Raw genomic sequence first — 14,565 nt, forward strand, 5'->3', positions numbered from 1 at the left:
AAAGGGGGTGGGATTTCTTTAAGTGGAGCATGTCCAGTAGCTCTGGATTTGACATAGCTTTGTATGTTAGGCAGAGATCACCTCTGAGCAGGCGATATGTGACGGAGTAAAGCTGGAGTGTTTTGAGACGGTCTGTGTAGGGCATCTGTTTAAAGCCGGTAGTCCTCTTTGTGAGGTACTTCTGTGGCCTTTCCAGTTGTTGTAACTGTCTTGTGAGGTACATACCAAAAGGGGCGTTGTACTCTATAATGGGTCTAAAGAGTGATGAGTAGAGGGGAACAATGACCACTTTTTTTCTGGATGAGAAACCTTTTGTGATGAGGTGTGCCACATATAAGGATTTCCTGACTACTGTGGCGATGTGATCATCAAAGGAGAGACTACTGTCCACCTGTGTCCCAAGGTCTCATCACACTTTCGCTGTTAGGTATACTACCGCCTATGTTGTAGTTCATGGGTATAGAGTTTTTACCAAAGGGGATGACAATGCACTTTTTGGCACTGAACTTGAGGCCATGGCTTTCACCCCAGGCATCTGTCTCAGTGAGGCCCTTTTGTAGGATGTCCACATCGTTAGGAGTTTCGATTATGGCTCCTAGTTTGCAGTATCTGCAAACTTCATTAGCCAAAGACCTTCTGTGTTACCCTGTACTTCAGAGAAGTAGATACCAAACAGGAGAGGACCCAGGGCTGAACCCTGTGGTACTCCACTTGTCACTGGTCTGAAGTCGGATTTGGAGTCTGCTACTTTTACAGTGTGGGTTCTGTCAGTGAGCCAGTTGGCAACCCATCTTGTGACATAGGGATTTATACCTAGTTTAGTGAATTTATCTATAATTCCAAAGTGGGGGATGGTGTTGAAAGCCTCGGCAAGATCTAGATAGGCTGCGTGAACCACCTTATCCTTGTCTACGACTTTGGTGACTGCTTCAAAGAAGTCTGTCAGGTTTAGGAGACATGATCTGCCTTTTACAAACATGAACTGGGCAAGGTCCAGAGTTTGGAGATTACCAATGTCTTTGTTTATAAGTTCCATGATGATACATTCCATGGCCTTGCAGGACAGGCTCTTCAGGCTAATGGGGTGGTAATTCCAGGGGTCCATGGTGGCTCTTCACTTGTGGAGTGGGATAACCGTCGCTGTGTGCCATTCAGCAGGCACAAAGCCTGAGGTGAAGCTATGATTGAACATGGTACTTAGGTGGGGTGCCAGTTCGTTCTGTAGTTCATTTAGAACACAGCCTGGGATGTTGTCTGGTCCCAAGGCTGCTGTGTTCTTGGCTTTGGAGAGTGTGATTTTTACCTGTGCAGCCGTGATTACAGGAACTTTGCACTCTTCCAGTATAGAGATGGGCTCTTTAGGGGGTGAGAGGGGGGTAAAGTTAGCACTGAACCTATCTGCCAGGATGTTGGCAATATCAGTTGGGTCTGTATATTTAGTGCCATTGTTCTGTAACTCAGAGCAGATCTGAGTATTGCCATTGAGATTCTTGACATGGCTATAGAATGCTTTGTGGTTGTCTTTAGAATCAGTGGTGATTTTGTTTTCGTAACTAGCTTTGGAGGATTTTATCAGGGATCGCAGCTACTTACTGAGGCTGATCAGGGAGCTCCTCCACTCATGGGATTTTACTCTGTTTTGCAACAGTTTTTTCCTTCTGTTGTACAGTTTGTTTATGGCAGGGGACCACCAGATTGGCTTCCTTTTTTGGAGGATAGCTTCTTGGTTCTGTTTGGGATAGCACGATCCATGCACTCATGTAAGTGCTTATAAAGTGCAATTGTGTAGGATTCAGTATCATATATATAGATATATATATATATATATATATATATATATATATATGTGTGTGTGTGTGTGTGTGTGTGTGTGTGTGTGTGTGTGTATTTATATATATATATATATATATATATATATATATATATATACATACATATATATATATATGTGTGTGTGTGTGTGTATATATATATATATATATATATATATATATATCTATATATATATATATATATATACACACACACCCGTATTTTCCATATGTTTGGGTACGGGGTAAGTTTACAAGATGGAAGCCTTTTCTTACACAGAAAAACATCCAGGCCCAGATAAAATTTGCAAAACAATATATTAAGTCTCACAAAAGCATGTGGGAAAATGTGTTATGGTCTGATGAGACCAAGGTTGAACTTTATGGCCACAATTCCTAAAGGTACGTTTGGTGCAAAAACAATACTTTGCATTATCAAAAGAATACCATCGCCACAGTGAAGCATGGTGTTGGCAATATCATGCTTGGGGTTGCTTTTCTTCAGCTGGAACTGGGGCTTTAGTCAAGGTGGAGGAAATTATGAACAGTTCCAAATACCAGTCACTTTTGGCCCAAAAGAAGATGAAGAGGAATTTCAACTTTCAACATGACCCCGAGCATATATCCAAATTAACAAAAGAATGGCTTCACCAGAAGAAAATTAAAGTTTTGGAATGGCGCAGCCAGAGCCCAGACCTTAATCCAACAGAAAATCTGTATGGTGACCTAAAGAGGGCTGTGCAGAAGAGATGCTCTCGCAATTTGACAGATCTGGAGCGCTTTTGCAAGAAAGAGTGGGCAAATATTGCCATGTCATGATGTGCCATGATGATAGACTCCTACCCAAGAAGACTGAATGCTGTAATTAAATCAAAAGGTGCTTCAACAAAGTATTAGTTTAAGGGTGTGCACACTTACTCAACCAGCTGATTGTACGTTTGTTTTTATTTTTCCCCTAACAGATTTGTTTTTCAATTGAACTGTACTGGTTATAGGTCACATTAAAGGTAGTAAATTATTTATTGTGGTCTTTTTTTTTATATCACAAAAACCTGACATTTTAACAGGGGTGTGCAAACTTTTTATATCCACTGTGTGTGTGTGTGTGTGTGTATATATATATATATATATATATATATATATATATATATATATATATATATATATACATACACATACACACACACACACACACACACACACACACACACACACACACACACACATATATATATATATATATATATATATATACAGGCCTACTTGAGATAACCAAAATCTTAGTAGACCAAAATTCATAATGTCGAGACCAGAAATATGAAGCTTCACATAAGCAAAACTTCTGACTGAACGTCTGAATGTCAGACAGTCCAAGCTGAGCAGAACAGGAAATCCACTCGTGCACCCTGCAGTGCGATCTCAGATTTGGTATCTTTAATTAGCAGCCCTGCAAAAACGTTACAGTTGAAGCTACACACAGTTTTGTTTAATTCAAGTCTGTGTTATGAATATTCATGTTGATGCTATACAGGCCGTCATGAATAGTCAAAGGGTTTGGGTTTATTGGTTAATGGGCGGGGACTGGATGAGGTCAAGTAGGTAGTTTGGCTTGGACTGTTCTAGTTTCCTTTTACAATGGTGTACATGTCTGCTGTGCTTATTTCTTTGAATGGGGGTAAGTCAAAATTTTGTTGTTTTGGTGATATGACTGTTGGGTATGGAAGGTGTTCAGAGTTTGGTGTTGTGGTCTCGGCATAATGAATTTCAGTCTACTGTGATTTTGAATATCTGAAGTAGGCCCATATATATATATGTATATATATATATATATATATATATATATATATATATATATATATATATATATATATCTATGTATATATATATATATATATATATATATATATATATATATATATATATATGTATATAATACACACACATATATATATATATATATATATATGTATATAATACATATACACATATATATACATATATATATATATATATACACATACACTCACACACGTATACATTTAAAATTACATATACACACATTTATATATATATATATATATATAAAGTGTGCGCAGTCTGTATATGTGTATATATATATATATATATATATATATATATATATATATATATATAGTTACTAAATGATTTTATATTTACACATGCCATCTTGAGACACCTCTTCACTTTCCTATATTTTAAAAAAATGAAGGAAACAGGGTAACGAAATGTATGTATCTACATTTTATCAACGGTAATACTTTCTAGAAAATATGATTCTTAAAGGAAGACAAGGTAATGTTTGTTAATAAAACTGACATCATCTATTTTTGGGTTAATATTCAGTCCACTTGCATTTAGAAAATAATCTTTAACAATATTAAAAAGAAACAAAAAAAAATATGCACACATTTCATCCAAAAACATTGAGTGAAATACATGTTACAAAAGGCAAAGCACAAATTTAAACACATACAAATTCTAAACATAGCCTAAAACTATTTAAAACCTATAAAAGTTATTACTATTACAAACATTAGAAACCACCAAAAAAATTAAACACTCAACAGCTAAAAATACAATGGAATTGAAATGATTCTTAGTCAAAAAAAGACAACTATCCACAGGAATAAAATGCTATGTATCTCAACAGTGTACTATAGAAAGTATTCAGAACCACTACTACAGCAATATTAAAATTACGAAATGCATCAATAAAAAAAGATATACATACACATTTATCAGTGATCCATGTATAACTTCTTGACATACAAGCCTCCCATTATTTATTTCATTGTATTTGATTTAATGTCCAAGAAAAAAAGGTTTCTCTTATTTTCCCTCTTTATGATTACAATTTCCTTACACTCTCTCATCTTTGTTTCTCTAGTTCCACTCATCTCAGTTTCATTTTTATTCTACCTTACTTCATTAAACAGTACTTTTTTCTTGGATATTAAAGAAAATAGCATTAACTTCTCAAAAAATTGGCAATACAACAAATTAGGCAAGTGCAACTTTTGAAAGGAAAAACCTTGTGAAGAGCAGTGAGCTGCTTACAAAAGGGTAGGAACTATTTCATTAACAGCTTCCTACATTAAAGTAGAGTCACAGTTATTTAAGCATTAAAAGTTTTAAAACAAGACTTGGGTAACAGTAATTTTAGCAAAGTAATGTAGTGATGCTCTGTGAAGTGAAGATGAGCAGTAATACATGTCCAAAGGGCCCATACACAGGTTCCTGCTGTGCTTAGTATATACACATGGTGGGTATGAACAGGATGAAGTGGGGGCTGCAAACATTTTACCTCCTTTCCCAGCTTTATCATTAATCTAACGAGAAAGGGCAAAAAAATAAGCAAAATATATTTATCCTAGGATTTGCACAATCATCTAAACAATGTTCCGTCAGCTACCAATGCACATTGCAGCCACTACTACCTACCTGCATTCCAAATATGCAACTTATTCTAATTGCACAACGAATTCCTTCCAAACAGAGGGAGGCTACTTCTGTGTCATCACAGTTCTGGAGACCAACACTGTAAGCAGCCAAAAGAGGAGTCCATGCCAGCTAGTAATAAAACCAAACAAATAATGTTAAACAGTGTAAACAAAATACTGATATGGCTGGATGACTACTGGACAATGTTTCTGCAAGCTTAAAAGTAACACAAAAAAAACTTGTGCTAATTCTGTAAATATTAAAATCAGCAACTGACAAATAAAAGTTCAACTGTGAGATTTTCCAAAAAATATATAATAGCAAAACTAAATAAAAGATCTGTAAGTTTATGGCAGATGCAAAACAAATGCACCAAGACTATAAGGTTTAGCTACTGCTGCAACCGTAAGCCACAGAAACACTCATCCAATGATATGCACAAGAATCTGTTAGCTTAATATGAGCAAACCACAGAGAGGTTAGAGTTGGGCTTTCCTGATCTATTAATTCTTAAGTGGCGCTTAATGATACAGGTAATCAAAATAAAGAACATGCACAAACCAGTATGTCAGTAATTAACAGACTTTCAGTCAATGCCATATAAATATCTTCCTTTACCAAATGGAAAATACACACAGAACTTGAATGCAACTTGCTCACGCTCCTAACCTGTGTGATTCCAAAAGCGTACAGCTCTTATTTTACATATGAGCATGAACAACCAGTTCCTCATTATCAAAGCAGGTCCTCCCAATACTGTGCATTTGTCTGACAAGCCACAAACCCTTCACTTTGTCACTCCAAACACCCACATTTTAGCACTTTGAAAAAGGTGCAGTGGCTAGGAGTACTATCATACACTGTTGTCCACTAATGATGGGAAAACATTTATTTTTCCTGTTGACATGATATTAGAAGATCTGGACATAATCAGAGAATGTAAAAAAAAAAAAAAAAAAAAAAAAAAAAAAAGCTATCAGTTAAACCTATAGACCTATGTGTAGATCATATTTTTGCTGCTGTAACTTAAAGTGTTCTTCCAACAATGTCATCATATGGGACTGATCTGTCTGCACTGTTATGGGACTGATCTGTCTGCACTGTTAAGAGCTCCCTTCTGCTAATAATTAAAAAAAGGCATAAATAAATTCAGAAGTGATGACTGCCACAGTGAATTTTATGAAAAATATATTGTTTTCCACCTCCCCCCCCAAAAAAAATCATATTGTTACCAAGGAAGTGCTGTTTAACTGACTAAAACCAGGTGCACTCATGTCAGAGCCTTATTTTAACTGTTTATTTCACCGGAGTGCATTAACACTGTTATTAACACAATGTTTTTATGCTACCTTCCGCTAAAATTAGAATGGAGGGCTACTGGCACTCCTCAACTCCATGCCATTTTTCATTGTTAAACAAGGGAGATCGATGGCAATGAGAGACAAAAGGTTCCCTTCCAAATACAGAAAGCAGAGTTACTACAAAGCTAACATGCTGTTGAGGTGAGTTCAGGCTTAATCAGTGCTACCCAAACTATGTTTATGCAAAGTTGTGATGCACACCGAATAAACTATACTTAAACTTGGCCTACAGAATTTTTTGAATTTCTAAGAGTTGGTTGGAGTCTTGTTATCCAAACAGTTGCACCCAATCACTTTTTTAGTGGTTATCACATATTTAATCAATTTCAAAATAACAAAACAATTCTTAATCCATATTGTAACTCTGTGTACAAGCATAGTGTGAGGGTGTACCAGAATACCCTCTTTAAAAAATAGTTCTCAAATAGTTACACAATTATTTAACAAACATACTTCCAATCATTAGCGGACCGGAGTTCCGCTGTGGCGACCCCTAACCGGGACAAGCCGAAAAACACAAACAAATACAGAAAAATTCTGTTCATAATCTAGACTTATTTTTTTTTCCTTACTGTCTCCTTCAGAGTGTCCTCTGCTTCCATTCTGTCAGCCTCTCTATTACTCTATAAAATCTTAGCACTTTCCCCATATCCCCATCACTGTTTTCAAGTTCCCTCTAATGCATACTTCCTTTACTCTCTGACTCACTGTCCCTGTACTGTTAGCACTGTGAAGGATAAGAACAGAGAAGTGAAAAATGTCCCTGTGTGCATTTCATTTCTAATATGCTTTCAAAGCAGAAAGGCTTGCGTGTCCTTCAGTATATATCTTCTGATTTGTTTCCTGCCTAACTTTAGCAAGTGCTGACAAGGTTAGTAAAGGCTTTTTCTCTTTTTAGAGATCCGGTCTCTCATCCCTCAGATTCACTTCCTATTCCCTCTTCGGTTATGAGGACTGTGTCCAGTAAGTGTATTCCACAGACAGCCAGGTTCAGCTAGCTTCCAGTCAGTTACCGTAGAGGAACTCCTTTTTTGTGATACGACTCCTCCAGAACATCCTGCCGAGGAGATCCATTGGAAGAAAACATACAAGAGGAGGCACACAGAGTCCCCGTTGGACTCTCTCAATGAGGATGCTGATTTCGAGGAAGGAGAAGGGCACCCCATATCAACACCGGCTGTTGTCTCCTTTGGAGACATATTAGAGATCCTTAAGCAGAAAAGTGGTTGATCTTCTTATAATCCTTCTCCACAGGAATCAGTATTTTTGGGAGCTTCTGGTTTTGGCCCATCTACGTCTTTGTCTTACCCCCCCACCCCCGGCAGATGAGCTCATTAATTTAGTTTTCCGCCAGGTATGGAAGGAGTTGGATTCTGTTGAGCTATACAGACACAACCAAAGCAAAGCAGTCTCAGTAGATGCCAAGTTACTGGTGGTAGCCACTAAAAAAGAGCTAGCAGAACACAGCTTATCTGTCCACCCGCCAAACAGTCTAGGGTGATGGACAGATTTGGAAAGCAAGTCTTTGCCTCAGCAACATTCACCCTGAGGTCTCAACTACCTGGCACATTTCACAAAACTACAGAGAGATTTGACCTAAGAACTATCAAATTCTCTGAGTCCATATCTGTATAGGATTTCCAAAGATAATCTTCTCAGCTGGCCACTCTTTTGTCAGTTTCCAACTTGTCCATAAGTCTGATCTCTCACACAGCTGGAGGCACCTCATGGGCTGCTGGTTCAGGCACTGCCATAATGAGACAGGCCTGGATGTGGCTATGTGACTTTGCAAAGCCTTTCAAGATGTCTTTCATCAATGCTCACTTTGATGGAACATCTTTATTTGGTCCATCAGTGACAGAAATGCTTACCTGCAGTGTACAAGAAGGGAAGACCCTGTCTGCTGTGGGAATCAAGTTTTCTACCACTCAACAAACCTTCTCTAGAAATCAGAGAGGCGGTAAGAAAATGTGGTTCCACAAATCTCAGGGACCTTTCTAAGATCTGTACAGGGTGAACTCCACCAGAGGCAGAAGAAGCAGTTCTAATGGTAGACATTGCCACAATGGAAAAGACGATCCACAAAATCAGAGTTTCCATGATTCCTTTCCAGAAAGACCCTTTCAGCACATCTGAAATGCTGTCCAACTGCCCACCTCTGGAGGCAGTTGGGGGACAGTTGTCCTTGTGCACAGATGCCAGGTGCCTGGGCTACTACATCAAAAGATTCCTGGGTGCTAAAAATAATATCCAGAGGCTACTTTGCATTATTTTTCCAAACCGCAACCTACAAAAGAAAAAAAAGCTTCCTGAAGTTTCACCCAGTCAGAGGAAGGCAGCAGCCCAAGAAATTCAAAAGCTGCTAGACAAGAGTCATCCAGTAGGTCCCACCAGACCAAATAGGATTTGGAACTTACTCATGCTTCTCTTTAGTGCCTAAAAAGACAGGGGATCCGAGATCAATTATGAATCTGAGCAAACTGAATCAATACTCAAAAAAGTCAAAGTTCTGAATGGTCACAGTCCCGTCCAGTTTGCCTTTTCTTCACAAAGAGAATTGCGCGCGCCTGTAGATCTTTAGGGTGCGTACTACCACATGAAAATATATCGGTGTCCAAAGACACTTAAGCGTTTGGCTGTGAGCCGGTCACAACCAATTCAGTGCCATGCCTTTTAGACTCACCACAGTCCCCAGGGTATTCACTAAGTGTATGGCAGTGGTGGCAGCTCACTTCTGACTCGATGGATTCCAAGTGTTTCCATATCTAGATGACTGTCACCTCACTGCCCCTCCATGCATCTCCTTCAACAATCCAGGGACTATATGCCCACATTTGTCACTCACTGGCAATAACGATAGATTATGCCACATCAAATCTGACACCAATACAGAGCCTGGAGCTTTTTGGCACATATCTGAACACAACACCACAAACTGCATCCTTACCAACTCATCGCATAGACACACTCAGATCTCAGGATCATTAGATTTTTTCCCATCCATCTCCTTCAGCCAGATTCATCCTTCAAGCTCAAGGATCTATGGCAGCATTAACAGTACTTCTTGCCTTAGCACTATACTATATCTGTATTTTTCAATGGACTCTAGCTGTTCAATGGTCTATTCTTTGAAAACCCATCTTTTCAAGCTTAGCTTACACCAATTTGCAAACACCACATCCACTACTGGATCCAGTCAAACGAGATTTACCTAGGATGACCCTTTGTCTTACTGACCCCTTTAGCCATGCTGACAACAAATGCCTCCCAAATGGGAAGTGGAGGCATTAGTAGGGAAGGATGGTCCAAGGCATGTGGTCCCCTGAAGAGACCAATTCACATATCAATGTCCTGGAGAGATGAAAGCAATCCTAATAGTGTTGCAGGCATTTCAAAATACTATTCCTCGAGGGACTACTGTGATTGAAACTGACATGTCTGTAGTCTGGTACATCAACAAACAAGGGGGAACCCAGTCTTACCCTCTATGCCAGGAGGCTATGACACTGCTTTCTAGCTGCAATACACGTCCTGGGAAAAAACAACATATTAGTGAACAAATTCAGCAGGTCCATACTGATGCCTCATGAGTGGTGTCTCAAACAATCAGTGGCTGAGGAAATTTTCCTTTGTTTGGGCCAACCTTGCTGGGACTTCTTTGCATCCCCCCACAAGTGCAGCAGATATTTTGCCCTGATCCCCCTCTCATGGGGAGTCACCAAGGGATGCTCTACTCCATGTTTGGCCATCCTGGCTCCAGTACACTTATCCTCCACTTCCCTTAATCTCCACATTCCTAAAGAAAGACATGTGTTTGAAAACCTCAGTCATCCTCACGGTCACCTACTGACCTTGACAGGTGGGCTCCCCTTCCTTTGGTCTCATCTTCGCAATCCTCCCTGGAAACTGGATCCAACACCATTTCTCCTGTCACACCCCTCAGGGATGATTCATCCCAATATCCCTGCCCTCAAACTAATCACATGGTTTCTCCAGTTGCAATAATAGTTAGATAGCCCAGTCTTTCTTCCCCAGTACATACCATTATATTATCCTTACAAAAAAGACTCCACCAAGAAGGCTTACAAGGGCATATGGAAAAGATTTTCCCTTTAGGCATTGAGACATAATGCTGACCCTTTTTCTGGCCCAGTCTCTGGTGGTCTTGATTTTCTGGCTAGCTTTTCTAGGGTCTAGATTATATCACCGAACGCTTAAAAAAGCCAACAGCGATTAATCGACCCTATGCAAGCGAAAGCTTACAATTTCGAACTGTCAGAACAGTGATTCTTTTCCTACGGAAAAAAATGACTGTTCCAACAAAAAAAATAAAATAAAATACTTTAAATATTACATTAACTGGGGGGCTTTGCCACCCACACCCCCCCCTACTTAAATATACCAACTCCGAGACCGCACTACAGTGCCGAAAATGGCAAAGTAACGAAGCAGCCAAGCGAATTCTTTCCCAGGGAAAGAATTCGCTCAAAAGCCACTTCGATGTTTTGCCATTTCAGGCTTTTGAGTTCGATCAAGACACATTCGAAAGAATGCATCTTTGGTATTCTAATAGGGAACCCTTTTCTACGATTAAACTACAACTGGCAGCCATTTTGAATTTTCATATAGGAGATAAAAATCATTCTTTGGTTTCTTCCAAATTATGTAAAGTGTCTCTGAAAGGCACTTTTCTTCTTAGACCCCCGATAAAGGATCTTCACCTCACTGGGATCTGACTGTGGTGCTACAAGGTCTGACTCACAAACCATTTGAACTTCCAGAAAAAAATTATTTAAAATTCTTGTCATGGAAAACAGCCTTTTCAGTAGCTATCACTTACGCAAAAAAATAATTTCTGAACTCCGGGTTCTTTCACCAAAGACTCCCTACATTATTTTCCATAAAGACAGGGTAACTTTATAAACACATCCTTCTTTTTTACCTAAACTGGCTTCTGAATCTAACATTAACCAATCGATTCATTTACTGGTTTTCTTTCCAAATTTTTCAAACAAAGAATACATGCTACATCACTTAGATGTGTACAGACTAAGTTTTTATCTACATAGAACGAAACCAATTAGAAAATCAGAGCAGCTATTTGTATCCTTCTCATCAAAATGACTGGGTTAAATAGTTTCTGAAGTTATACTGGCTAAATGGATTAGTGATTGCATTTCTTGGACCTATTCTTGACAAGGCATTTCTTTACCAAGACCACCTAAACCCACTCAACTAGATCCATGGCAACTTTAACTGCTTTTTGGTCAAGAACTTCTATTGATAATATTTCTTCAGCAGCAATATGATCCAGTGCTCATACCTTTGTTACACATTACAAATTGGATCTAATATCCAGAAGCAGAGCTGCTTTTGGCTCAGCGGTTCTCCAGAATATCCTTCCATGAGGGCCACACAAGATTAACGTAGCTAGGGACTCTATCCCATTAGCTACATACTCAACATAACCAGGTATCTGTGCTGTCCATTTTCATTCTTCCTCAACCCCCCCCCCCCCCCCAGCCACCTCCTTCCTAAAATCATCTGGAGGAACCTGTTGGACTAATTACTGGAACTTATAGTTCCGGGTTTGAACTATCCCTTTCTTTATCCAACTTATGGGGATTTTATGGCAACAAACTCAATCTGAAGTATTGAGGATGGACTAGAACATTATGGATAGAGAGAGGAGCTTAATATTTGAATCTGAAGTCTAATGTCTGCAGCCAAGTCAGATTTGTAACCCATTCATTGAGGAAGAATGAAAAGGAAAGTATCAGATCAGAGGGGTGATAAGGTACTAGTCTTTTTCGATCAGCTTTTAATTACTGGTAAGAAGAAGAAGAATTTAAAAATAAGGACAGAGAACCCATAGTTAGAAGCTTAAAATATAACTTTGCTAGATTTAAGTCACAGCTGAAGGTGGCTAAAAGAACAGATGAAAAATCCCAATACTGGAATCAGAAGTATTATCATTCACACAGCCAGGATCATCACGTGATGACTGGCCTCCGTTACCTTCAGCACCTACTCCATGTTATGACGCACCCATGCCACAAGCAGGTGACAGCTCTCCCTCTCCAACAGGGCAGCTTGGGGGTGACATTTGCAGAAATTACTACCACTTCTCCAGATACAGCCCAAGTTACTTCCAGTCTCACATCCGGGTCAGGTTATAACAACAGACTCAGTCAACAATATCATTGAGTAATACCCTCAGACTAAATGTTAATGTGTGATAAAGGGAAACAATTGTATCACAAACAAATATGGGGAAAAAAAGGAAAATTAAAAAGGTTTCCATATAAAAGATGCTCATCAAAAACTAGCATTTTGGGTAATAATGTGTTTAATTTTACCCAATTTTTCATTATTATTGATGGGGAGGAATATCAGTGGACATCCCCTGCAAGTGTGCAAAAGAGACAAGTTCCGACTCTTCTACTGATTCTGATACACCTTCCACACAAATGCACACCTTGTGAAAAGCACCAAACCCTGCAGCAGCTAGCGATATTGAGGCTTACCCTACTACAGCAGTAATATGACCATGGACTGCAATAGAATTTCAAACCATCGTAGATTCTCTCCCTCCGATTCCAACACACTCAGCAAACTATGCAAATATCTTAAAAGAACACGTCCAGTTGAAAAATGCTACCATCAAAGACATGAGTCGTACTAAAAGCTTCCACATCTCCCATTATTTTTAGGAAAACAAGGTACAAATCTAATACAGGTGATGGCATTCTGAAACACATGTGACTGCTCTCTAAATGTTAAAAATAAACTCTTAAAAGCCATTACTACAACTAGCCCCCCACCTCAAATTAGACAAGAATAAGAGCAATGTACAAAGAGAAAATACATCTATTGATGGGTGTTTCAAGTTCATGACAGATCCATTTGAAGCCTTTTTGGGATATCCAGAGCCTACAGAAGGTGCAGCAGCCAGTGTGTTGTTGGCTGTTTCCCTAGAGGGTTTGCTACCACCTACACAAGAACAGAGTAAAACAGTTTGCTTGAATTGGCCAAGCTTAGGCATCCATGAATTTGTAAATTAGGCACAATACATAGCAGATATTATACTTATGGAGGAAAAGGAACAAAAGAAAAAAATAGTAGATATTCAGCTCCAGCAGTTCAATACACACTTCCAAGAGTGGGGATGAAGAAGACAACATTCGGGGGTATGAGGTAGAGTCCAATCTTTCTGCAACCTCCAGGACAGTATCAGCAAAATTATTATCTCAATGATTCACCACAGTCAGCACATTTAAAGATTTGTTTTAATTGTGGCTAAATAAGGTATGAGACACATGAATGCCAACTAGCTGGGCAGCAGCAAATTTGCCAAACTTTCAAACACCACAACAACCTGAAAGAAACCCTCCTATGTGGAAACAGTGGAATCCTATCTGGCAGCCAATGGTCTGGCAGCAAACTTGTTAGGTCCTCCACTAGCAGTAACGACAGTTATTTATACTGAGTTCTATTTCTTCAGATGCCACCACCATCTGCAACAGATATTTCATCTGCCTTCTTTTCTATCTCTCTATATAACTACATAGTCAACACCTGTTTGCACTTATTTATAATAGACAGCAGTATACTTGGACTAGATTACCATAAGGGTATGTAGAATCTTCCACTCTTTTCTGCAGAGAAATGAAGAAACAATTAGAAAGATTAAGTTTCCTTGTAGGTTTACTTTGAACCAATACATAAATGATTTGCTTTTAACTTCAAGAATTCTAAATGATTGTAAAGAAGGTGCTATTTTTCTTTTGACTGAAATAACAGGATTAAGATTTAAGGCTAACAAAGCTAAATTACTGTTGCACTTTTTGTTTGATTAATATGTTTTGGGCTTTGCTTTTGATTAATAATGTGTTTTGCGCTTTGCAAATGCTTCATATAATTTTCTTTAT

At 38.7% G+C, this 14,565-nt stretch overlaps 1 protein-coding gene across 1 annotated transcript in view; it reads right to left on the reverse strand.

Annotated features, from left to right (window-relative positions):
* ARFGEF2 (ADP ribosylation factor guanine nucleotide exchange factor 2) overlaps nt 1-14,565 on the reverse strand; it is a 2,483,667-nt gene that overhangs the window by 1,000,769 nt on the left and 1,468,333 nt on the right. Inside the window, exon 20 of the mRNA XM_044089932.1 lies at nt 5,274-5,402. Within this exon, the coding sequence (XP_043945867.1) occupies nt 5,274-5,402 (129 nt within the window). The remainder of the gene's footprint in view (nt 1-5,273; nt 5,403-14,565) is intronic.

This window comes from Protopterus annectens, chromosome 12.part0 (assembly GCF_019279795.1).
Source record: "Protopterus annectens isolate FY-2018-M chromosome 12.part0, PAN1.0, whole genome shotgun sequence".
Taxonomy (NCBI): domain Eukaryota; kingdom Metazoa; phylum Chordata; order Ceratodontiformes; family Protopteridae; genus Protopterus; species Protopterus annectens.